Source organism: Coturnix japonica, chromosome 1 (genome assembly GCF_054131305.1).
Source record: "Coturnix japonica strain WE chromosome 1, WE-NBRP24, whole genome shotgun sequence".
In the NCBI taxonomy this organism is placed as follows: domain Eukaryota; kingdom Metazoa; phylum Chordata; class Aves; order Galliformes; family Phasianidae; genus Coturnix; species Coturnix japonica.
Window position 1 is genome coordinate 52,875,459 of NC_140663.1, and position 26,839 is coordinate 52,902,297.

Consider the following 26,839-nt stretch of genomic DNA (forward strand, 5'->3'; position numbering starts at 1 on the left):
CACTGCAGAATCTCAACTCCAAATGGAAGCAGAATAGCCCCACAAGGCAGCAAGTTCTGAATGCCCCTCTTTCACAGATGGGAGAAATCAGGGACTTGCCTGTGATGAGGCAATTTATAACATTACAATAACTACAATTTATAACATTAAATACCAAAACACCTAGTAAAGGCTCCTAATAATTCATGCTAGCATGCAACCTGCTTAATACTGTGACACAAACAAAACACATGACTAATAATGTAAATTATACTTTAAAAGTTTAGTAAAATACTGAAAAACAATCTATCCTCTAATTTATATATGGATAAAAATAGTCATGCATTTTCGTAATCATTATTTGCCTATATTTGCGTCTGGTATTGCCAGTGTATGCTACTCAATATTAATAAAAGTCATTTGCCTACTCTATTTGCTAACCTGTAATTGAGTTGAGATCAAGCACATACTGGAATCAGGGAGAACTAAAACTATGTAACATAGCAAGGACTGAAGAGACAAACAAAACTTACTTGTAAGTGTAAGCACGCAGTTCTTAACAAAGAGGAATATGATCTTATAATTTTAATTATCACTCTGTGCAGATACTTCAGTTATCCACAATGCAGCGATAAGGTGATGCTCACTCTCATCTTCTCAGGAACTATGTATCAGCAGCTTGTGGAGAGGATTTACAGCTCACAGAAGGTATCCCTAGCTGCTTGCTGGGGAAATCACTTGAGCCAACCACGTGGAAGACGAAGTACAGAACAAGATTTGCAGTACTGAAAGACAAGACTTCTCACGTCAGTACATCTCTTAAGGTTTTCAACTAGGAAAGTAAACCTGTGAAAGTTTGCTTTATTATTGCCTAATGAAAATTGAGTATTAGTTGCTAGAAAAGCTTGTTAAATCTGGAGTTTATTTGTGCATAAGAAAGCAAAGCAAGCACTTCTCAGCATGGTTTGAAGTATACAGCAAATGCCAAAAACAAAAACCATGTGTTTTACATCACACTAACATTCATTTTTCCATATCAACATGTTAGGAAAGGCAGTGGCACCAGGGACTGCAGCACAAGACTGGGAATTAGCTTTGCAGAAGTCTTTCTCTAACAGCTACACTTACTGACTCGCTCTGCTTAGGTAGGTCAAGTGCTCCAATGTGGTCCTTTGGGAAGTGAATATGAGTGGCTGAAATGAAGTCCCATGTGGCACTTGCTAATTTTTATTTAAAGCATGGGACTTTTGAAGGGAATTTAAGGTTCACTTTTAAGGTTCATTGCTGAGGTTCCCTTCTCATGCAACACCAACTTCCCCCTACCTCTACTGACACATGCAGAGATACTAACGTGCAGTCACTGACTGGGATTGTGGTTCCAGTCTCCAGGTGCCTGCTAACAGCCTAGTCTTGCTCTTGTTGATTTCCCTAGCCCCGTGTAGCTAACGATGCAAGAAGAAAGCCAGACTAATCATCAATTTTGACAAGCAACCTAGATGATGACTGCAGTTTATTCCACATTTGATCTAAGCCACACCTGCACCATTTGAAACACTACAGTGCTGTGCCAGCTCATCTAGAATACGTTACCTTTCAAGAAGAGACTGAACGTCTTGCTCCCCCTGCAAGAACACTGGAGTGTAAGATCGCTCTTGCTTTCTTACACACACTTACAACAATGCACGTGCTCCATCTGTTGTCCACTTACATTTCTGCACATCTATGACTGCGGTTTAAGAGCAACCTGACAGATAGCACCTCTAATGTCAGGGGGTCCTACTCACAGCAGCTGTACCTACATTGTCACTGGCAGGTCGCTTCCCCTCTCCCCTTCAAAAACAGTGATCTGAGGGGACCTTCAGGCTATTCGGTTGAGCTAAGCTTGACTTCTGGGCACAGTGATATCCACAGCCTGGTGTCTGCTGCCCTCCCCTGCTCCGTCAGCGTAATTTGAAGAGCAAGAACAGAACCTCTACCTTCTATGGAGCGAGGGCACAACAGGATTGCTAGATTCTGCTGGACTACCCCCACGAAGACCCAGGAGGTGGTTAACAAGGCAGTAGGAAGGGGAAGCACTTCATTCCTGTCATTGCCAGCCTGCCCAAAGGAGAATGAAGTTCTGTGCCAAGTTAAAGGCAAATTCCCTTTTGTATTCAGCCCTACAACTTTTGGCCACGGTAACAGGAGGAAAAGGCAGCAGCCCCTGTTTTGCACAGATAACAAGGCAGCTAGTTCCTCCCCAAACCTCTGCAGTTCTCACTTGAATTTGAGTTTGCTTCCACCACAGCTCAGAGGTTTCTTGAGCAGCAGCATTGCAACCATACCTACTTTATTTGCTGCTGACAATTTCAGGCTGAGGAAAGACTGTAGCCAACACAACAAAGACAGCAACTGGCACACGCTATTAACTTTGCCAACTGGCAAAGACAAATTTTAAGCAAGGCAGAGCAAAGTAAAAAAGCTGATTTGTGTGGGAGGCAAGGGAGTAGGAATACACCTTCAGATAGCTAGCAGCACTTCCACAGTAACTAAAACAACATTCAATAGCAGCATGGGAATGACTCAATACCATCACAAGACCAGCTTTTAAAATGCGTTTCTTCAGTATGCTTTTCATTTCAGCTATACAGCTGCTTCTTCCCTCCTTCCATCCAAACACTCCACCTTTAAGGCCTTCACTGCCTCCCAACACATCATCTGAAGTCTTCCACATAAAGATGAATAGTAAGAAACAGCCCCCAGCAGGCCTGACACCAGAGAGTTTAGTTGGCTTCACATTCAGAAGCCTCAGTTTTAAACACATCAAACAGCACTTATTACAAAAAAAAGCAAATGTACAACAGAGAACATTTGTTTAGCTTGTGTTCTGAAACTGAGTATGCTTAACTTGCTGCTCCTAAGTAAAAGCCCCTATTTTAAACAGGTACTTGTTCTTTTTCAGCAGTTTCCATGCATGCAAAGATGAGACAGTATTTGCTCTATTTTTAACCATCTGACCGCATGATATGTGATCAAGGACTGCTTGATATGAGCTCCAGAACACTGAAGGTCACAGCTTTATTTACCTATCAGCCCTAGAAAGGGAACAAAGTGGAAGGCAGCAGAAGGAAGAAAGACAAAAGACCAAGTTAAATTCCATTTCAGAGGCATTTATTGAATTATAAAGAACCTGTCAGCTCCACCATATTTACAAAAGGTTTTCAAGAGAATTCTAGAGCTACTTGCTACTGAACCATAAGTTAAAATGTGTAAGAAAATCCAAATCAACCACATCCCTCATGTCAACTGTAGAGATGCTGGCTACCCTTACAAGACTTGGAGGCACCAATGCATATTCGAACATGGAGAAAATTGTCTTCCACCCACTGATTTGTAAAGCTACCAACAGCAAGGTCCTCTTTTCCTCTAATATAGTTATACCCGAAAGCCAGGCATTCTTCCTAATACAACTGCTAAAAGCTGGTTTATTTTCAATATAAATTTAATTCATAAAACACAGATAATTATAAAATTATTTAGAAACAAGTAGTGCAAGGTGTTGGAATTCATCTTGAAGATGAAAGTCTCCAGCTGGTTCCATCCAATACTTTAATGAGTTGGTATTGCTGCCAGATGTGCATGCCAAATCCTGTCATCTTTGGAGTCACAGTGAAAGCAAATGAAGCCCAACCCCCCAGGGCACTAGCCCCATTCCTGCCTCAAGAAGCACTACAGAAACAGTGCCACCTGAAAGCATCGCATTACTCTTTTTCGACCATCCAAGGCTCTGAAACGCTTTTTTCAGTCAATTGCATCACTTCAGCTGCAAAACGAAACATGAATGTTCTTTACACTTATCCACCTTTCTATTCCCCATTGCCAGCCCAGAAGAGATCAGATATCAGTGCTCTTCTTCTGACAGAAGGCATCCCCCAGTTCAGCTGGATTTGTTTCCACATGGATTCCACCTTTGCCTCATGTCCTCAAGAAGTCCAACATCGTAATACCACACCACCAAAAGGATATAGGCACGTGATCACGCCCTCAGCCCACATCCTGACACATGCTGCTCCTACTGGTGACACGTGGCTAGGGTTGTCTTGTTAATGAATCTGAAGTCATTTTTTTTCTGGGTAATAAACATAATTGAATGTTTAGTGAAAAAAAATCTGACCAGTGCCAGCAGTCCTCCCTCACTGCATTGACAAGTATGTTTTGTCATCAACAGTGCAACTCAACACCAATTATCGACTAAGATTTTGAGTCACTATACAGAAAAAACTAAAAACATAGAAAGTCAAGCAGTATCACAAATATAGTAGTAGGAAAGGCGCTAACAGGGTTTCAGAGAAAAACAGATGGATATCCTGGCTTGTACAAAGGAAAAAGAAAACTACCAGCTTTATGTTTACTACCAGCTTTATTCTTAAGAAAAACAAACAAGTAACTTTGACCCTATTGCGAGGGCAACTAAAACAAAACCCAAGAAAAGCCCAAGCATTGTTCATGTCAGAGAAAGTACTATTAAGTAAAGACATCTTTCATGGAGCTCCTGCCACATTAGCATGAGTTGGTATCTGACCTGGAAAGACTCTCTAGAGTTTGTGTCAGAAGCATAACTTGTCACACTGCTCTCCTCAAAGGAAAAGCCATCTTCACACTTAAAATTAGCTACCAAACTGCTCACAGCAAACAGGAGTTATTCTAAGGTTTCTAGAGAGTATATATACTATCATACCAAGGAAACTTATTAGCTTATTGAGATTTGTAGCTGGGCTATGCTGAAAACATACTGATTCAGCTCAAATACTGATAATGGCAATTAAGGTCAAATGTTGAATCACTGAGTCATATTTAGAATTAAAGTAACAATGGTTTCAGATTAGAGAGTGAATTTGGGACTATCTTGACACTGGAACACACTACAGTACACCCACAGTTCAAGCTTAGTACCCAAAGCACTACAGTCACACTCAACAGGAATCAAGCTATGACCATGAGGAGAGCTTTATAGGAAACCACTTTCAGATGCTGTAAAACATCCATCACTGCTAAGCTTGATAGCTACATGAGCTGCATTTAGTAATATACCTTACATGTCCTGTGCAGCATTTCTGTCCAATAGAGAGGTCTACCAACAGTGCCACAGCATTATTACTGTAAAACAGATTTGTCTGTTCTTTGCAACTCAGAAAAGCTTAGAGAGGGGCTTCATATTTCCAGTTTCATTGAGGTTAAAAAAAAAAAAAAAAACACAATTCTAACAAGTTTCTCAAATCTCCAGGACATGCTATTTATGTTCCAGAACTGTTAAGGTTGCTCACTGAGCAAGAAAACTTGTACTTAGTTTCCAGCTAAAGTTTGAGTTAAATCCCACTACTGCAAACCAACAAAACACAGTTGTGCAATGGTTTGCAAAGATGGTGCAGGAAGAGGGATACCTTCTAGGTTCCTTAAAAACTGAATGATAGCGTAGTAAAAGATTGTAGTAGCTCTAACAGTCCAAGCATCTCTATAAAATTCACCTCTGGACCATGAGCTGGCCTCGAGGAACCTTTAAATAACAGAAAGTAGAAAGAAGGGTAGATATAATAGAAAGTGTTTGGAAAGACTGAAGGAATTTATACAGAAAAAAGTTGGCTTGGCAATTGATAGAAAATTCATGTCAGTCTATCAGAGATAAACAGTGTTAGTACCTGTAACTACCTGGGATTAGTAACACAGTAAGATGGTGCTGTACAGTGCTTTTTCCTCCACTAACAGATCAGGTCTAGTAGATGGTAACAACATACCTCTTTATTTCCCCTCCCAGGCCACCATAAAACCTAGATCTGAGTGAAACTGCCCTACAAGTTTCCATTACCTGAATGATGTTATTTCCTTTTTCAGTATCCATAACCTCATGCTGAGATTTGAATTCCAGTTTTTGAAAGACAGAGGGTTCACTCGCCAAACAGACTCAACTGTCCCTTCTAATTAGTGCTTGAAATTGAGATTTTTTCCACACAGTGCAACCTAGCAGTTATAAATAAATCACTTAACTACCACACACTTGGAAAGTAACTTTGTTAGTCAGTGGGATTTTACTTCTCAGCAGATTTTACTTTCCCTTGATCTTCCACTTTTTTGATGGCAGCCTGGATAGCTTCCTGATCACCCAGAAACTGGTGAGGGCCCAGAGGACGCAGATTCTCATCAAGTTCAAGAAGTATGGGCACACCAGTGGGGAGAGTAACATTGATGATGTCCTTGTCGGAGATGCCTGCCAAAAATAAAAACCAAGAGTTACACCAGTCAACAACTTCCAAATTGCTTATTTGTTCAGCCTTATTTCTGAGATTAACCAGTCTTAAAGCAGTTAAGAACGTACTTCCAGCCTCCTTCAGCAACAGCAGCTATTCAAGGATCAGTTCCCATTCCCAGCTAGATACAACTTGGTTAGTGCTCTAAGAACAGCTATAGGAGGGAATTTCCAACAACCTGAAGACAGTTTCTTCCTCACTGGTATACACATGAACTGAAGAGGGGGAGACTGCCCTGGAGAGTGTATATATATATATATATATATATATATATATATATATATATATATATATATTATAATAGATATATCTATTTTTAAATATAGGACAATTTAAGCATAGATTTTCTACATCTTCTCAAATAATACACACAAAATTCAAGAGGACTAGAGTCAACATGTATTATCCCAACATAAAAAGGCCAAACAGGAGCAGTCAATACAAACATCTTCTTTAAAGATACAGGATACTAAGGTTAATTTTTCCTCTTAACTTTTAAGAAATAATGACCAAAGTTTATTTCCCAAAGTGAAAGTCTGCTGTTGTGTAATAGAGAAGCTTCAATAACTCAGAAAAAGTGCACTATTAAGCTTCTAAAACTACAACTCCACATGAACTAGACTTAAAAACAAGAAAAAAAGTCTCTCAAGCCAGCTGACAAAACAGGTGGCTCTCAGAACAGGAGTGTAAACTTACCACTGATTTTCACATCAAGGAGAAAAAGCAGAGCCAACACATACATAGAAAAACAAAGTCTAGCCACTTAGCCACAGTGGTATGACATCAGGTCAAAAACAAAAGTAATCATGAGGTGACAGTAATTTTATGCTGCTGCTACAAGACTACACAAACAAACCTTTTGCAGTGACCTATTCCTGTTTTGGTTGGACTGAGAAATCAGTTTAGCTGCAAATCAGCACTTCATTTCAGAAGGGAGCAAGAAAAACAGATAAACCTTGCAAGATGTTTATATCTTGTTTTGTATTGAGCTATCAGTACCAAAACAAGTCACATACTCTGCCAGTCTAATCAATCTATATAAAACGGTAAATAATTCATCTATGAATAGAATCACAGACCTACATAAAAGCATTAAAGGAGCCTATCAAGTTTAGAACTATACAGAAGTCAATGAGGAAAACAGAATCCATTCACCAGGGCACAAGCATTTTTTCCTCAAGAAATTTGGTTTATGGAACAAGCAGCCAAAGCTGTCCAAGTTCTTATTTCCAGGATTCTTAAACACAGATTTTATCATTCAAATGTCATCATGTACCCACAGGGAATCTGGCCCTAGGAAGTGTTCTGCCCACCTCTGAAATTCAGCCTCCCAGACTAAACCATAGAGATTTAAACAAAACAGATGAAGTCACACAGGAGAACTTAGGCTAACCACAGAATGTGGTCAGCAGGCAGGATATTTAAAGGTTTGCTCTAAAGCTGGATTAAAGAAGTAGCTGTTGCTGGATGGTTTCAGAGACATTTTACCCTTTATACAGAACACAGTGACCACAACAATGTCAACTAGTGTTGATGTACAAAGCAGGAGTACAGCCTGGGATAAACAAGTTGCAGCAAGCACTTGGTTTTTCTCCCTTGAATTTGTATTTGCAGAGCACTTTTCCTCAGGAAACAAAACGTCCATCAGACTTGCCATACAAACTCCTCAGTTGCAGGAAAAATGCCCAGAGAACACTCCCTAACAGCCTAAGAAGACAGTAAGGAGATCACTTCTTACCACTCTGGTCATTCCAAGAGCAAGCTAAACTGCTATCCAGTTACTTCATGAGCTGTAACTATAGCACAGTGACCTTTTCTTGCACTTCACCTGACCTGGACAGTGTCACAACCACATTACATCTCACATGGGAAGAAGGATAAGTAGGCCGCTAGAATCAGTCTTCTCCTGAGAAGGTTTAAAACTAAAGTCCTGCCTACTTAAAATTACAAGAATACACACTGCCAAAGCATTCAGGGAGTCTCCTTCAGGACACCAAACCAGTCAACCCATTCTTTAAGCAGATACTTCCCACGTTATCTCTTGAGCACCTTTTAAACATCGTTCCTTAACAGCATCTGTACAGCAGGAAGCAATTACATACATGATCATTATAAGGATCTTAGACAATTCACAGAGAAGTGCTTTCAAAGTCATGTTCCCAGCTTTCCCAGCTCATTTAATTGATTTAATTAACTCATTTAATTCTTTCCAGCTTCATTTCATTGAACCAGATGATAAATCACAGGCTACTTCTTTGTAAAAAGGTGTGAAATACACAATGGAGAGACTTTTACTTGTAGACAATCTTTTAGGATTAACTGATCAGATTTATTATGAAGTACATTTCTCCACGACACTCTACAAGCTTGAGAAATCCACCTCTGTTTGCCCATTCAGTGCTCTGAAATACTTGCACTCTGCAAAGCCCTAAACAGGCAAACCCTATTAGGTTTAATAATGAGCACACAAAGCCATTTCTTGCAAGAGTTGGTTCAGCATCTATCTCCTTCTCACCTGTTCTTAAGTTTTCTTTCTGTTTTTACAATCTGAGGAACACAAAAACAACTATATTCTGAAGAGCTGGATTAAATTCTTGATTGAAAACTTGGCTATATAGCAGAGCCTTGAGTGTGGCAATCAATGGTCTAAGGACAAACTGAAGGCCAGTAACAAGCAGCATATCCCAGCGGCTGGATCCAGGCCTGTCTAACATTAGCGATATAGATGATGGAGCAGAGCATAACCTCACTAGCTGTGAAAGTGAGGAAAGTGGGAGGCTGATGTACGAGAAGGCCTTGAAGCCATTCAAAGGGATCTCAAGCAGGCTGGAGAAACAGGTCAACAGTCACCAAGTTCAACACGAAGTGCAAAATCCTGCACTTGGGGAAAAACAGCCCCAAGCACCAGGGCATGATGGGGAGTATCAAGCTAGGAAGCAGCTCTACAAAAAGGAACTGTGGTCCTGGTGGACACCAAGTTGAGCATAAGCCACAATGTGTTCTTGATGCTAGAAGGCTAAGGGTATCCTGGACTGCATTAGGTAAAGCACTGCCAGCAGGTCAAGAGGTGATCCTTCCCCTCTACACAGGTGGTGAGGCTTCATCTAGAATCCTGCATCTGCTGCCAGGTTACCTAGTATAAGAGACATGGACAGACTGGAAAGAGTCCAACAAAGGGCAGCAGATACAGTTGAGGGGCTGAAGCATTTCATCTCTCCTCTAATGAAAGGAGGAAAGAGCTGGGACTGTAGTCTGGATAACAGAAGGCTCAGAGAATCTTTGTCTATAAATACCTGAAGGGAAGGTGCAAAGACAGAGCCAGGCTCCTTTCAGTGATACCCAATCCCAGGGCAAGATGCAGTGGGCACAAAGTGAAGCACACAGTAGGATCCCCCTGAAAACAAGGCAGCACTTCTATGCTGTGTGGAGCACTGACACAGGTAGCTCAGATGTTACAGAGTCTCTTCCTTGGAGATCTTCAAAGTCCATCTGGACATGGGCTCTGAGTATGGCTTGAACCAGATGGACCCAGAGGGCAACTCCAACTTCAGCCATCCTGCAAACAGCTATTGAGAACAGCTACACCCTTCCTCCCTTTCATGTCAACTACACTTGATTCATCTCACAAAACACATGGGATCATACATCTAAAATTCAGTCACAAAGGGCTCAGTCTAGAACTGCCACTCTGTGGTTGGGATCCAAATCAGTTCCTTGTATCCCTCCCACAAACTCGGACTAAAGCATCAGTATTTTCATTAAGTTAAACAACCCGGACCAGATTCTGCCCTCCTTAAATGGATACCAGCTGCTTGCAAGCTGGCAGAGGACCTGCTTCAGTAACATGGAAATAGGCAAAGTGTTACAATTCAGCTCTTGAACTCTACAGCATTTAAAGTCACTGTGCACATTTGAAGGCAAGAAGGAAGACTGGTGGGCTACTGCCACAGCTGCAGAATATTATCCACATCTGTTTCACCCTTATGCCTGCCAAGCTTCCCTCCTGTATCATTACATGAACTGATCTTGATCGTGGCCTGAATTTTACAGTGGTCATTACTGAGACCACTCCCAAATGAGATTGTGTAGGAAAACAAACGATGGATCTAAAGTACTCTGATGCAGCCAAGAAATCACAGCCTGCCATAAACTCCTGAAGATTTAACATGCTGAAAGAGACATCAGATCTGCTACTACCAACATTACCTGTCACCTATACAGCTAGGGCAAAAAATGCCCAGAAGTCTTCAGCAGAGATTCAGGCTGTACTTCCATAGCTGTTTAACTATTTATTGCTGTTTTCACCAAAGTAGAGGCCAAGTTTGCTCATACAAATGCTCAAGCTCAAGAAAAACAGCAGAAACAGGACAGAGAACAGGATGAGTTAGAGGAAGATACAAGTACATCTTTCAGCAGAACTGATGGATCATAACAAGTTGATTTCTCTTAACTGCCCCTGGGTACCACAATCACATAAGCAGCATTTCCTTAAGAACATCAGCCTGCAAACATCAGCAAAATAACCTTACTAGGTAGTCCTCGAGGACTCAAGCCTGCCCCAGGAATCACAATGCACAGCTCCAGCACTTAAACTAATGGACCCACAGTAGAGCAAAAAAGCAAAGTCCTTGAGGGCACTGCTCTCCCTGCTCATCTTCCCATTCATCAGCCTGCCCACAAGCACAGCTGCAGAGCTGTCCTATCTGTGACCTCAAACAGCCAAACACAAGGCAGCCACATCTTTCCTCAGATAGATAACCCCTACCCTCCTGAACAACTGTTTTCCCCTGAATGATTGCATGACAAGGCTCAGTGACCACCACACCACATCCAAGAGATGGCATCACTTCAGCAGGAAGGGAATGCAACAATTGGGTCTTCTACAAGACCCCATCTGGAGGTACTCAATACCAACCCCAGAGATAAATAGTCAGAATGGAAGAAAAACTAAACCAAAGGACAGCACAGCATTTTGCCAAGCACCCATTATACTGCTGTCTTACAAGGCAAGCTGGGCACAGCGTTTACACTAATGCTGTCTGCACAAGGAGAGCCAGCTACGAGGGTCTCGGAAGGTATCAAATAACATATAAGAATCACCTGTACACAGACCACGCATCCAAGAAGCTTATTTAGTAGATTCTAGCAACTGGTATTTTCACAATCAGTAGGAAGTCTAGCACTCAGAAATGATGTTAACCAAATGAGTCTGACGCTGTTATTTTACACGTCCTCACTGACTTCTTGTTGCCAGTGCTCTTTCAGTGCAAATACATGGTATGTCATGAAAGAAAAATGCACTGTGTAAGAAGCAAGTTACAGGTCAGTCAGTGCTCGCAGTGTCACAGAACAAAAAGTTACTGAGACCTGACACTTGCACTGGCAAACAGACAACTCTCAGAGGAAGAACATGTTGTAAAGAACTTTTCCATCCCTGACAGCATGAAGTGAAAGCCATTTCTTGGCTTTACCAGCTTTTAATTGTGCCAGTGAGCTCTAACATTGCATAGATCACCTGGAGATAAAGCAAAGTGCTCTGAAAGCTCCACTCAGCAAAGGAACCAAAGAGCAAGCTCTCAGCAGCTGCTGTTTCTCATCTGAGCACACAACAGTACCATGCAGTTTGGGTTAAATACTGTTTACAGCAAAACCATTGCAGTTTCCCTTCTAAATCATCTCACAGACAAACTGTGACATCCTACAGACAGATCCTACATTTATCCTGTTGAGTTCTACTCTGAGCACTGAGAAAAACAAAATCCAAACCTACAATCAAACCCTTGTTAGCCTGACATTCTGCCGCTCTGGTTTTTTTGTGTGTGTGCAAGTGGAAAACCACCATAATTCAAGCTCTTTTTACCAATTAACAAGGAGAACATTCAGATTCAGAGAACCGCAGGCCTGTTTCAAAAGAAAAGTCCCCGAAACAGGAACTTCAAGGATAACCTGAGAAATCTGAGAGAAGTTTCATTCCATAAACACTGCAGTTATTTCATCAAGTCAAGTAGAAAGAAAACATTAAAATTTGAGCTACAGTTTCAATTATTAACTTAGTAGTAAGGCAACCCAATCACTCATTTAGGAATGATGTTCAAGGCATCTGAAGCCTGTTTTCTCACTGAAATCTCTCACAGAAATACCACAGCTCCAGCTGAGACACAGGAACTGAGATGCTACCCTTAAGGATAGCACATATTAAGTGTATCATGGAAAGTTCATGCAAAGTAAAGCCCAGTTCACAGTGGGTGTTACAATAACAACAAGCTAACAAGCTTTGAGCACTCTTACATCAGGACCAGCTCCAGAGTAGCTGACTGCAATCAAAACTGGCTGAAACAGCCTTCCTCCAGCATCCAAGTCATCTGCATCCTAATGTCATTGCCTCTGGGGTTCCAGAAACCAGCTAGGTTTCTCATTCTCTGGGCTTCTGAATCCTACTAGAGCATCAGCAGCACTGACTGTTCTAGCAATGCCTGAACGCAAAAAGTGCATGGCAGTCACAGCTATAGAGGTACACAAAGGATTAGGAAAAACTGAATGGGCACAATCCAGTCTTGCAACTGTATTTTTAACAGGCTGTTCTTGTACATGTGCAGTCACTAAACTCTGTTCTACCAATGAAGAAGTTACTGTAGCCTGTCTCCTAGTTCAGAATTGCTTATTTTAGATGTCATTTCATTAGGGTACTATGGTTTGGCTGTGGTTGGACTTTATTATCTTCCAGGTCTTTTTTAACCTGGTTAATTCTATGATTCTATGATTATAAAGAGGTGGGAGGGAAGGAAGACTCATAATGACTTAACAGCAAGCTGCATCTTTTCCAGGTCCCAGATAATCAACCAACTAGCTCAGCTGTTACTGGTAGGCATCTTCTATATTCAGAAATAACATAAGCTTTAGTAAGTACCTACCCTCTACAGAACTTTATGTCACAGCAGCTTTTTTAAGTAAAGAATCAGCAATGAAGCCTCAAATGTAGTCACAAATGTCTCCCACAACCCATGACAGTTTATTCTTCTACAGCATTACAGCACTGCTTGTTTAATAAACAGACTGCGACTTCAACCCTTCTGACAAAACAGCTGAGTAAAAGCAAAAACAACCTACACAATGAAAGAGGCTGTACCTAGACTAACTAGAAAATTTAGCTTGAATACACTTGTTTAAAATGAACACTGGAAAGCTAAGGGACCAAATGCAGTGTTCCTCAGCTACAATAAACCAACTGATTGTTCCTCATCCCCTTCACCCCAGTTTGATTTCTGCTCCAACAGCCCAACACTTCTTTGTAGGCCACAGACATTTAACATTACACTGTCCAGATGAGCAACACATGCCATAGAGCAAGATGCAAAACTACACACAGGTGAGTAAGAAGATGAGGAAGAGCCTTACCTTCCAAATGCTTGAGCAGCGCCCTGCTGCTGTTGCCATGAGCAGATATAAGGATCATTTTACCACTTTTGAGTTCTGGCACTATCTTTTCATTCCAATAGGGAAGGAGTCTATCAAGCACATCTTTTAGACTTTCAGCCTTCGGAAGGTTATCCTGAGACACATCACTGCATTTGTATCGACGGTCATTGTATATCTCTTCATAGTAGGGATGCGACTCAGTTATGGGAGGTGGAGTAACATCATAGCTTCTCCTCCATATTTTCACTTGCTCTTCTCCATGATTCAGAGCCATTTCTGCTCTGTTGAGACCAATCAACGCACCATAGTGGCGTTCATTCAGTCTCCAAGAACTCTGGATGGGGACCCACTCCTGGCCCATCTCTTCCAGGATCAGCCATGCAGTGTGGATGGAGCGGCTGAGTACAGAGGTGAAGACAAGGTCAAACTCAAAGCCCAGAGCTTTAAGCTGTCTGCCACAGTTTCGAGCTTCCTTTATTCCATCACTGCTCAGCTTCTGGTCCACCCAACTGCAGAAGCGATTCTCCTTGTTCCAGGCTCCTTCCCCATGCCTCAGGAGAACAAGCTTGTACTTAGTCATTTTGGTTGCAGCTTGGCACAGGTGACTGGTCTGGCATCTAACAATGAGGCATCTGGGATAAAGGAGACATACAAACACAACCCACATATATTACTGCTTGTAATGCATTATGACAGCAAAAAGCAGACTGCTATCAGGATCAAAACAACCAAAGCAGCCTGATTCTGCTAAATGTTTTCACCTGAGAGGTCTCCTGGATTTGAATTTCTCTCCATCCTCAAACATACAGAAAACACCATTCTCCACCTAGCTGGTTGGGACATGCCCACCTAACCAATTAATTAGTGGTAAACAGCACAAAACTGCAGAATCCCAGTGGCTGGAAGGGACCTCTGGAGATCATCCAGCCCAACCTTAATCCACACAAGCTATTCCTGCCTACAGATTTCCTTTGAGCACTTAAGGAGAACCTCACTCAAATCAGTGGTTCCCAACCAACAAAGCAAACCTCACTTGTAGTGGTAACTCATTACGGCATTAGAGGTAAAGATACAGAGCTGCCAAGCTTGTAACAGATGCCCAGCCCCACACCACCTCTGATGGAATGCAGGCACAAGCCAGTAACCAAGTAGACTTTAAAGCCATTTTCCCTTTTTTTCCCCTCCTTATAAACTAGGATTAATGTTATTACATTTGCTGCAGCTGCACATGGCATACTTTCTGAACTCATTAAATACAGCTATGCATTTTTAAGGTTAGGCAGCATCTACACCAGTGGAAGATGGAAAAATGAGCTCTGGGTTGTCCTCAGTGTGCACTGGACTAAACACTCAAACTCTTCCAGTGTAGCCAAACATATTCTAGTCAACTGTGTTACATCTGAGAAATCTAAGAGCACTACAGTCCTGGAAGCCCCATGTGTTCACCCTGACCCAGGATATCACAGAATATAAAGGAAAGGACAGAAAGAGAGAGGAAAAACTCAACACTGCTCTCACCAGAAGACTGTAGTATTATCACTGGGTACTAGATTAGACAGTTGGACAAGATGATCCTAGTGGTCTTTTCCAACCTTTAAGAGTCTAGTCTCAAAACCAGTCTAAGGACTAATTTCTGTATATAGAACTTAGTATTTCCAGAAATTAAATGTCTATTGGAACTTCCATTATCTGAAATCAGTTGGAGATGCTTCAATCCCACTCCAAGTGTCTCAAATTTGGTCCCCCTAAATATGAGATCTGTAGTACAGGTTACACAACACAGGTTTTGGGAAGCATCCACCACAACATCAGCACTCATCCTTACAACATGGACATTTATTTAAAAGCATGGACTTTTCAGGAGTATATATTCCACCTCTGTGTCTAGGAAGATCATGGAACAGATCCTCCTGGAAGCTATGTTAAAGCACATGCAAGATGAGGGGATCTGAGATAGCAAGCACAGCTTCACTAAGGGCTGGCCATGCCTCACCATGCTGGTAGCCTACAGTGGAGAGATGTAGACAAAGGTAGAGCAACTGATGTTATCTACCTGGATTTCTGCAAAGCCTTTGATATGGTCCCACACCACATCCTTGTCTCTAAACTGGAGAGAGAAGTTTGGACTACTCAGTGGGTAAGGAATTGGTCAGATGGTTACAGCCAGGAGATTGTGGTCAGCATCTCTACATCCAGGTGGAGGCCGGTGATGAGTGGTGTCCCCCAGGGAACAGCCATGGGACCGGTGCTTTTACCATCTTTATCAAAGACCTAGACAGTGAGATCGAGTGTACCCTCAGCAAGTTTGCAGATGACATTAAGCTGAGTGCTGCAGCTGATGCAACAGAAGGAAGGGATGCCATCCAAAGGGACCTGAACAAGCTTGAGAAGTGGATTTATGTAAACCTGATGGGGCTTGAGATCAAGCACAAAGCACCACACTTGGATCAGAGCAATCCCAGATGTGTCTATAGCCTGGGAAAAGAACTCATTGAGAGTCAGCCACCTCACCTTCTCAAATCTGCCACCCCCATTCTCTCTCCCAGGAATGAGGTCTCAACTTCATCTTCTCCAAAATAACTAACCCCTAGATTCCTTCACCAGCCCTTATTAAATCTCATTTCCTGATCCTCTCACCAGCTTCACTGGTCTTCTCTGCATACATCCAAACTCACTACTACGCTCCTTTGTGGTGAGAAGCACAGAACTGAACACTTCAAGGTGTGGTCTCTCAAGTACAGAAGTGAAAAAGTTACTGGCCCTGTCTTGCTGGCCACACTATTTTTGATGCAGGCCAGGATATAATCAGCCTTCTCAGTCAAACACACCACAGGCTCATGTTCCATTGGCTGTCAATCAGCATTCCCAGGTCATCTGCTAGGGGCAATATTCCATCTACCTTCCCCTAGTCTATACCACAGCACGAAGTTATGACCCATGCAGGATCCACCGCTTACGCTTGCTCAATTTCACATGCCTACTTGCAGTCCTTTTATCCAGCCTACACAGAACCCCTCCACAAGTCAGATCAACAGTCCTGCCTTAGTATTGACCACAAGCTTAGCAGACATGCACTCAATACCCTCCATTCAGATCAGTGATAAGAGTGTTAAACAAAATCAGCCCCAAGACTGATCTCTAGTGAACACCACTGATGATCAGCCACTAATTGGATTTTAACTCCACTTACCCTTTGGGCCTAGCCATTCAGTCAGTTCTTCACCCAGCAGCCTGTTCACCTGCCATGAGCAGACAGTTTCTCCAGGAAAATACTGAGGCAAATGGTGTCCAACACTATACTACAATCCAGGTAAACATCAGCAGCCTTTACCTCATCTACTAAGCAGGTCACCTTGTCATGGAAGGAGATCAGGTTAGTCAGGCAGGACCTGCTCTTCCTAAATCTACACTGACTGCTTCTGATCACTAAGTTGTCCCACACATGCCATGTGATGGCATTCAAAATGATCTGTTCCATAATCTCCCCTGGTACTGAGGCCAGACTGACAGGTCTGCAATTGCCTGGATCCTTCTTCCCACACTTCTTGCAGATCAGTTACATTAACCAACATCCAGTCAGCTGGGACCTCCCCAGCTACCCAGGACCAAAGGTAAATTACTGCGCATACTTTGTGGAGCACCTCTACCAGCCCCTTCAGTTGGAATGCCATCCAGACCTGGAGACTTAAGAACATACAAAAGATACAGTAGGTCACCCCTTTGTATAACAGGGACTTCATTTCATTCCCTGTCAGTTTTTCAACTCAGGGGGCTGGGTACCCTGCAAACAACTGATCTTAAAAATACTGAGGCAACAAACGCGTTAAGTATCCCAACCTTATATTTCATCACTGCATTGCCTCTCACATCCAATAAGTAGTCAAGATTCTCTTTAATCTTCCTTTTGCTGATGATATATTTACAGAATCACTTAATCTTCTTTAACTGCACTAGTCAAATTGAATTCTAGCTGGGCTTTGGCCCTTACAATTTCATCTCTGCACAGCTTGACAACAGCTGTATCATCCTATGTTTCCTGCTCCTTCTTCCACAGTTCATAGAATTTTCCACCCTGAATTCCCAAATAAGTCCTACTCAGCTAGGCCAGACTTCCCTCCCACCAGCTTGACTTTCAGAGCACCTGAGATCGCCTGCTTCTGCACTTTACCTTTCAAAACCACTTTCAAAGGACTTCTGTCAGCCAGGTCTCCAAACAGGCTGAAAAGTACCCTGTAGAAATTCAGTGTGAGAGTTCTGCTAACCATCTTTCTTCACCAAGGATCATTTCATGATTGCTGCACCTGAGGCAGCCTCCAACCATCACATCAGTCCTTCCTTGCTCCCAAACAGCAGGTGACTTCCCTAGTGAGCTCACTCATCACCTGCATCATCCACACATACCAAGAATCCCTGAGATCTTCTCCCTTGTATTTCACTTCCAGCAGTCACGACAACAAGGGCTAGCAATCGTAAGACTTTTACTTGCTTACATAACATCACACCTACCTCTCCATCTTACCTAGATGGTCTATGATAGACCCTCACCATAATATCAGCCTTACATCAGCATCACTCACTTCATACAGTGGAAGTAATCCCTAACACATAGGGCTACCCCACCTCATCTCCTTCCCTAAATCTCTTCAAGAGTGCTATCCCAGCACTACAGGCATACGAGTCATTCCACCATGTCTCAATGAGGCCAATTATATCATAGCCCTGAGATTTAACTATGATATCCAGTCTTTTTTTCCCCCCCAAGTCATATGATTTGTGTAGAGGCACATAAGCTGGGTTCCCAATGAAAATATTTTGTTGGATGAAGTAGCTGGAATTACTTTGTGTTGCAGGTGTTTCCCTGAAGACACTGACCACCCTCCCAGCCCTGGGCACCTGCTGCTGGCACTGGCATCAAACCAATCAGCCCAGTGGACTGAAGTTCCCCCACCTTAGCAGCTTTAGTTTAAAGTCCTCTTCATCAGTTTGACAAGCCTGTAAGCAGAGATGCTCTTCCTCTCCTCTGAGGGACAGACCCCATCAATTCCAGCAGGTTTATCAGAGCCCTAAAGTATAAAATAAAAATCTAACAGGCTAGGTTAGCAAAAGGGCACCTCTTATCTCCACAGGATAAAGTCCCCTACTGTTACCACCCATTGCTGTTTCTTGTTTGGACAGGTCATTATATGGGGAACAGATCAAGCTGACTTAGTCAACACCTACTTCTCCCCAACACAACAGGTCCTTCTCCTAGAGTCCAGCAGTTAAGGGGCACCTCATACATTGCAGAAAGCCTCTTGCTCCTGTTGATCCTTACTGTAATTTGTGTTTTCAGCTTTACTCTCTTCTGTAAGATCTTGAGGGGAAGTTTCTGGCTGTGAGTTCATGGCAGAACACATATGGAACCACCTGCCTCTCTCCTCATCTTTCCTGACAGCAACAGACCTATTACCACTTCCTGCAGCCAGTCCTCCACCAGGGCACACCTTTTGCAGGCATGTTTGGTAGGTGGAAGAAACAACCCAGTTGGAGCTGTAGCCTTTAAGTCCAATATCCCATCTAGGCAATGACAACCACACAAACTGCAGCAAACAAACAGGATACACAAACCTTCACACCCTTCTTGTCCCTGTTTGCCATCACAAGCACTTCCCAGAGCTGCCTTTTCTAGGGTTGGTGTTGGCTACCCAAGCCTCATCAGTTTCTTGCAAGAGCTGGCAGCTTCTGGCAGTCCTCACTGCTATCCTGGGGCTCACACAGCTCAGGAAACCACTCTACACACCACAGTCCATTGCTTAGCAAACTGACCAGCTCCAGAACAGGATGCCTTGCCATGTGAAAGAAGATTCTCACAATGACACAATGCAACAGCTCCCACAGCTCTAACTTCTGACCACCACTACAGCTTAGCTTTACAAAACCTCTGAGGACTGCCACAGTTTCACCTGCATGCAAACAACTAGTAAATACTACAGACAATCTTCTGTGATCTCACACAAGCAGCAGCATCTCAGATGAAATCCTTTGTACATTTCACAAGGCCACCTTCAGACCCAAGGCAAAAAAACAAGATCCAACAATAGAGGTGCACCTGTTCACATATGCTCCTATTTGGGTACTTCAGCCTAAAGCTTAAGATCATCTGGGGACAATAAACTCCAGTTCAGCTGTACAAAAAAAATTAAGCAAAACCACCACTCTGAAACAAGTTTAGAGAGAACTGGCAGACACCAGGTTGTTTAAATATCAGGCTACTTATGGAAGCATTTAAATGAAAAGCCTCAGAGCAACAACACATGGAAATAATCCTACTCACCTTTCCTATAGCAAAGGAATAACCTGCACAAATCCCAGCAGAGACTTGCAAGCTACTCTTTCCACACAGAGCACCAGGAGCTCTGTTAGCTACCTGCAGAAAGGGAACAAACAGCCAATGCTCACATAGAAACAACACAAGTGCAAATGTTACGCTAATCACAATTTGCTTCCAGAGCTAGAAGAAAGCAGAGCACAAACCCCTTGTATGGGCTGGGAAAGCTACCCATTTCCCTCTCCCAAAAAGATGCAAATGAACAACTCCTGCTATTCCAACAAAGGAAAGTTATTTGTCTCCTAATGCCGCAGGACATCATTTGCTCCCCAAGATTCGTTTAGACTGCAATTACTGCAGCTCTGCCGTGCTGAAAACTACTAGAAACTCCAGGACTTGCTGAAGGATGCAGACAGCAGAACGGGGCCAAACATAACACAGAGGCATTATGGAGACCTAGCTCTGCACATCAGAGATAGCTGCTCAGGATGACCTCTTATCTCGGCAGAGCGATCAGCCCAGCAAGGCTTTAAGGTTTAGCTTCCACGACAAGCTCACCTGGCTCGATGCTCCACCAAAGCCACCCCGTTGTGATGCAGCTGCCTCCGGGCCTCCCCTAAGGAAAGACAGGGTCACCAGAGCGTCGCTCCCCGCGCACACCGTGCCTCACCGCCTCCCTCTCGCAGCCCCCACCGTCCCTCACAGACCCCGCTCCCCATCACAGCCAAGCCGGCCATCTCCGCACCCCTCACCCCGCCTTGGGGTGGCCGGGCCCTAAACCCCTCCCGCTGGTTGAACTCCCCGAGCTGCCCCCACCGCACAACCGTTACCCGCCCTCTCCCTGCGGCTCCATCACATCGGCGGCCGCAGTCCCAGCAGCCTCACCCGGATAGCAGCAACGGGCTGCGGCCAGTCCGCAACGCCACAACCGCGCTCCGAACACGACCCGTCACCCCACCCCGCCGCCGGAAAGCCAGTGTCCCCCGAGCCGCCTAATAAACCCCCGGCGTCCGCGCGCCCGTGACGCCTGGGCCGAAGCTGAGGATGTGACTGGCCGGCACGGAGGATGGGCACCGCCGGGAGCCAGTGGAATTGCGGTTGCGGGAGAGTGGGCGGGCACAGCAGCTTGGCGTCGGCCGGAAGCAGGGGCAGGTCGGAGGGCGGGGGGGTTCTTTTGCTTCGTGCTTCAGGGATGTGTGGTGGTGATGAGCGTGGGGCTCGTCCGTATGGTGGGAGAACCAGAGCCACCACAAACGGCAGCTCCAAAGTCAGCACTACCAGCACCTCTTACGTGCTCAGATGCAGTCACAAGCACGGGTCACCAGGCTGCAACCTGAGCCTCAGCCAGTCGATAGAATTATCTCCAATAGTCCTCAACGAAGCTCATTTCATTAGCGTGGCAAAAGCAGCCAAACAACATGATTTCAAGCTCCAAGTCCAAGCTGCATCCTGTTCAGGGCTCTTGCAGACAGCTCCACTCCTCTGGCAGCTATTATCTAGCAGGCCAGCTGGCAGTGTTTGTCAGGGTCTCTGCTCTGGAACCCTTCCAGGCTGTAGCAGATGCTTTTAAGCTGGAATGTTTATAGTTGAAGCGGTCTAGGAAACTCCCTCAGCACCTCAGCTTCTGCTTGGGCAGCAAAGCAACTGCATCACTCCAAAGGACGACCAGAAGCTGAGCAAGGCAGCACGAAAGAAAACAGAATGGAGGGAGGAAAGGCAAATTAATGACTGATGAGAACTGTGGCCAACGGGAGCATTCTCTGCTGATGATGCTCTATGCCCTTGGTACATTTTCTTACAATAGTTCCTTTGTTCAAAGCTAGATCCAGTATTTGCCACAAAACCCTAGTAATTTCCAGAACGTCCTGAGCTCATTGCTTAGCACTACTTGATATACGAGCTGTCTTCCTTAGTAATTCCACCTTCAAAAGAAGCTCCTGTAATCAAAATCCTCATACTTTTTAATAACACTGAAACCTCTCCGAAACTTCCTCTTAGGTGTTTTCCTATACCGCATGAATTTGTGTATTCCCTCCTTAGCTGTGCCCCTCCCTACCACCCTTGTTTTCTGCCAGGAACATGCCCACTCCTTCTGCCCCACTAATGTGTGGCCAAGGAAACCCCTCCCTTGTTTTTGGATGCATGTACACTCAGGCTGTTTTCAACACTCTGACTGTTTTTCCTCTACAAAAGTTCTAGATGCTCTCTTCTCTGAGGCATTTATCCACACTATTGTTCTCCCACATTTCTAGGGCTGAATCACTTCTGTGCTGCTTATCTGATGGTTATCTTCCATTCAAGGCCAGATTTGTACTGAGAGAGGTATGGGAGTACAACGTACTCCATACAAAGAGATAAATACACCCTTATTTCCCCTGGAGGACTCCAAACTATTGCCTCCTAAAGTCACTTTGGCTACATCGACTTCCCTGCCCACCACCCCCAGTGCAAATGAAACACAAGCATCATTTCATGATGAAATCAGCTGTAGGGAGGACAGATAGACACCATGTGTTGACTTCCCTATTGTCAGGACAGTGCTGTCCAAGAGGGATATCTCTCTTGAAATACCACAGCCATCGAATTCATCCACGCCTTCAGTCTCCTTGCCTTCATGCCTCAGTTTACTCAGTTAATCTGGTTTAAATGACCACTTTAGTCGCTGCCATCTCAATCACCCTCATTTTTTTTTCCATCCTAGAAAGGCTGCAAGTCCACAAGATATCAATACATTTTCATCCAAGCCTGATCTCTAAACCCACTTGTTTAGCTGAGTCCCATGCAAATGTACATGCATTAACACACTGGAAGCTGTTTGCCTTGTCCCTGAAACAACGGCACAGTCCTGTTTGCCTGAACTCCTTCATGCATCTCCCACACAAGGAGCTTTGGTCTGTAACACAAGCACTATAAGGCTCCACCAGAGCTCAGAGAGCGCTTATTGGGTAAGGACATACCAGTCTTACACCTGTCTTTTTGTTACAGCCACTCACTGCATCTTGCATTCATCAGACAAGTGGTTCTCAACATTTTCTTGGCTCAAACATACCTATGCGTCAGTAATTTTTCATCACACACCTACCCATTTGCCAGTATATCACACAACCACATCTTGAACCAAGCCTGTTATTAACTAAAACTTGGGGGTAAACCTTACAGAGTAGTGAGTCTTCCTTCATGCACCAATTAGTCTTTAAGCTTCTCTGCATAGGGCCTCTTTCACCTTTTGTTTAATGAGTCCCCTATGCAATCATGCTTTCTTTTGTAAATACAGTGAAGCTTTCATCCTGTTTGGGTATGGAGGAAACAAATAGCTTCACCCCACTGAGTTCTTTCTCATTTAGTCAAAACCAAAAGCATAAAGCCATGTGGAAGGCAAAGTATTCTATTTGTTTTGTTTTGCTTTGCTTCACTTTAACTCCATTGCTTAGGAGGAAAATCTATTCAAATAAAAGGGGAGTGTTTAAGCACTTAAACTAAGCTTGAGTTGGTCACCAGTAATATAGCTTCAGTTAAGTAAATGTTCTTTATCATTAGTTCTAAATAAGACTGAAAAGAGGAAAAACACAACACAGCTGTCATTTCATTGTATGCAAAGCAGATAGAGGGAAGCCACTATGGGGGGCATCGCACTCCAAAGACAAGCCAGGAAACCAATTTATATAGTCCCTATTACTAGATCCTGGTAATTTTATTCTGAAGTAGTAATTGGTTTTGCTTTGAGGAAAGAAAGAAGTTTCTGGATATGACCTGGAACACTTTCTGGAAAATAATAATAATAATCTGTTTTTCTGAAATGTTAACTTAAAAAAAATTTCTGCATATCTTAAGCTGAAAACATACATATGGAAAAACATACACAAGGAAAACCTTTCATTCTCCATGCCCTCAAAACCATTACAGTAGTATATGGAAACAGCTCTGAGCCACCTTTAGCTAAACACTGCACCACAACAGGTGCCTAGACACTACAGGAAGGTGCATGGAGTCCAAGGCTGAGGACATTCCTGCAACTTTCCTAGCCCACCTTACAGTCCTAATCCCAAAAGAACTCTAAAATAAGTTCTACAAGATTCCAACAGCTGAGAAAATACAATTTCTCACAACCAGTTCTCACTTTTTAAACCAAGAAACACATTCCGAAGATTGAGGAAGCTCACTTAAGTACAGATTAATTTATTGTAACAATATCAAAAGTAGGGAAATCTCATGATGAATCTCCCTTTTTTTCTCCCCCCATGATAAACAAAGTGTCACAGACATCAGACGTCAGTAAGAAACTGTCTAGGAAGAGATAATTCAAAAGTGACTCCTCTAAAAAAAGCAAGCAGCCGGGTGGTGTCTAGTCAGGGCACGATAAGTTAGGTAAAAAACAGACTGCACAGAGCTGATACTACAGCATGGCTATGGTACGTGCGAATCTGAGCAAATACAACCAACAGCAATAATAATAAAGGGAAGTCCAGTATTTTAGAGAATGGCAAGAACAACAAGCACACAACAGACATGTTCAAGTTTGCTTGTGCTAATGTCCTTCAATTAAACTGAATGGTTCATCTCTAAAGAGCTGCTTAAGACATTTTCCTTCCTTGTTACAGTGTAGGTTAACCAGAAACTTGCTGATGTGTTCATGGAGAGCTACCTCCATCTACGTTTAGTATGTCTGTTTTCTCACAATTGCTCTAAAAATCAAAGATTTGTTCAGTGCTGCTTTAATTTCCATGGTATGAGGCTCTCTTGCAGAGACCATGGTTGGATAAAGAACAGAACGGAGTCACAGTGTTCTACCTTACTGCAACTTGTAGGAATGCAGTGGTGTTGCCCCTGACTTACAAAAGCCAAAAAAAATCATGCTTTTCTTCTACAGGACTGTTTCCCAGGCAACCTCGGGAGTTAAGTCCCTAAATCAACAGCTGTACATCACAAGTTCATTAAGTCTTTACCAACCCCCCCCCACTCCATTTCTATTATGAAAAAGCTGCATGAGTGGAAAGGCAGCCAAGACTTGCCTTTCATGCAAACAAATCATGCTTGGATGGGGAGGCAGGATAACCAACTTCATAGAATTTTTAAGTCCAATTTTCATCTCATCTTTAGCCTTGAGAAAAGAAGGCTGAGAGGGGATTTGATCTAGATTTATAAATACTTGAGGTGTGGGGGCCATAGTGGTGAGGCTGGTCTCTTCAGTAGTGCGTGGGGATAGGACTAGGTGTAATGGGATGAAACTTCAGCATAGGAAGTTCCGCATGAATGTGTGCAAGAACTTCTTTACAGTGAGGGTGACGGAGCACTGGAACAGGCTGCCCAGGGGGGTGGTGGAGTCTCCTCTGGAGATATTCAAGACCCGACTGGACGCCTACCTGTGTGACGTGGTGTAGGGAGCCTGCTTTGGCAGGGGGGTTGGACTCGATGATCTCTAGAGGTACCTTCCAACCCCTACAATTCTGTGATTCTGTGATACCTGTTTTATTCACATGGAAATCTACTCAGTTAAATCACTCAGTGTCTGATTTTTATTCTTTTTTGCTTTGGAATTACTCTATTTACATCAGCTCTAGCTGCCCACAGATGAAAAAATATTTTTCTCGTATTTCAGCATTTTTCCTGTATTTCAGCATCTCCCTTTTGTATTAGAACAAAAGGACAAACTTTTCTGCTTCCCAAAGACACTAGGTACTAGCTAGCATTTGACACTTTGAATAGGTCAATTTCTTCTTTAAATATTAAGTACTGCCACCTCTACCTTTTCTGTGCAGGAGCACATCTACAGTGTACCAAATAAATTACTCAGCTCAGCTCAGCTCAGTGGATCTGTGAGAATATCGCATAGGCAATACGGTGCTGCCCTTTCTAAAGTGGCATTTGCAAAAGTAACATGTATCTGATAAGGCGCTGTTATCTCTGTTTGTTGTTGTCATTGTTGTAGTACCTCCAGAAGAATACTGCAAAATGAGGTCTGTGCTCTCAGACCAACACCTCCTCTACTTTTAAACATACATGTTTTCATAAACTTTAGACACAGAGAAGTCAGTTCCTATGGCAGCTGGGTTACATCTAGATTATCAGGGCAGCTGGAAGTACATGCAGCCCAAATTAATATATCTGGCTTCTGCATCAACCCACCTGTGGCCACCACCTCTACTCAGCCCTTCAAGTTACAGATATGTTCTGGTCTGGGACATGACGACCTCACAAGCCTCCACTAAAGGTTCATAGCATTCATGGATCCTGCTGTGTGGCAGCAGAAAGACCACATGAGGCTCTGCCCTTGCATTCACAAAGCCTGTATAATTTAGTTAAAACAGTTGGGCTCCCCCGTTATCAGTGAGTTTGGCTTATATAGCAATTTCCTTTCAGCTCTCTCTGCACGGAGTACACAGTGATATCTTTCATATTGTCCCTAATCAAGATAAACTTGTTTTTACTGAGTGCTTCATTTTATTTTGTTTATCAGACATGAGGAAAATACTGTCAACGCTTTCACGTTTCACAAATGGAAAACATAACTTCCCACACTCTTAAGGCATTCTAAGCATTCCTTTTCTTGTCAAAACTAGACACAGCCAATTGCTAAAACTTGAAAAAGAGCACAAAAATATCTTTCCGTGAGAACAATACCCTCCACTTGGCAAAGAAAATAGAACACTGTTCTTAGTAGTGATGAGCTTTGGAAAACCTGTCTGTGTACATGAGAGAGGAAAACCTTTTTCCTTTGATAACTATGCATACTCACAGACACTTAGTGGACAGTTACATACATCTGGAATGATCAAATTTTCAGTATGCACGTGAGCTGGGTTGGAGGCTGGCTATGGTGTCCTTCTTTGATTTCAGTTGCTTACTTCCTCCGCTACAA

At 43.2% G+C, this 26,839-nt stretch overlaps 2 protein-coding genes across 6 annotated transcripts in view; both read right to left on the bottom strand.

Annotated features, from left to right (window-relative positions):
• CALD1 (caldesmon 1) overlaps positions 1 to 764 on the bottom strand; it is a 244,822-nt gene extending 244,058 nt beyond the window's left edge. The window contains exon 1 of the mRNA XM_085520248.1: positions 627 to 764. The gene's annotated coding sequence lies outside the window, so the exon portion shown is untranslated. The remainder of the gene's footprint in view (positions 1 to 626) is intronic.
• Positions 765 to 3,112: 2,348 nt separating this feature from the next.
• Positions 3,113 to 20,952, bottom strand: BPGM (bisphosphoglycerate mutase). Of its 5 annotated transcripts, none has more exons than XM_085520352.1 (6): positions 20,869 to 20,952; positions 20,542 to 20,599; positions 19,990 to 20,082; positions 15,730 to 15,947; positions 13,656 to 14,308; positions 3,113 to 6,220 (listed from the first exon to the last, which is right to left on the bottom strand). In XM_085520352.1, the coding sequence occupies exons 4-6, from the start codon at positions 15,768 to 15,770 to the stop codon at positions 6,042 to 6,044; spliced, it is 873 nt and encodes a 290-aa protein (XP_085376478.1). In that variant the 5' UTR covers positions 15,771 to 15,947; positions 19,990 to 20,082; positions 20,542 to 20,599; positions 20,869 to 20,952; the 3' UTR covers positions 3,113 to 6,041. The 5 variants fall into 5 exon arrangements, with proteins under 5 accessions (XP_085376478.1, XP_085376481.1, XP_085376497.1 ...); XM_085520355.1 differs by lacking the exon at positions 15,730 to 15,947 and adding an exon at positions 16,867 to 17,360; XM_085520371.1 differs by lacking the exon at positions 15,730 to 15,947 and adding an exon at positions 18,625 to 18,739.
• Positions 20,953 to 26,839: the final 5,887 nt, after the last annotated feature.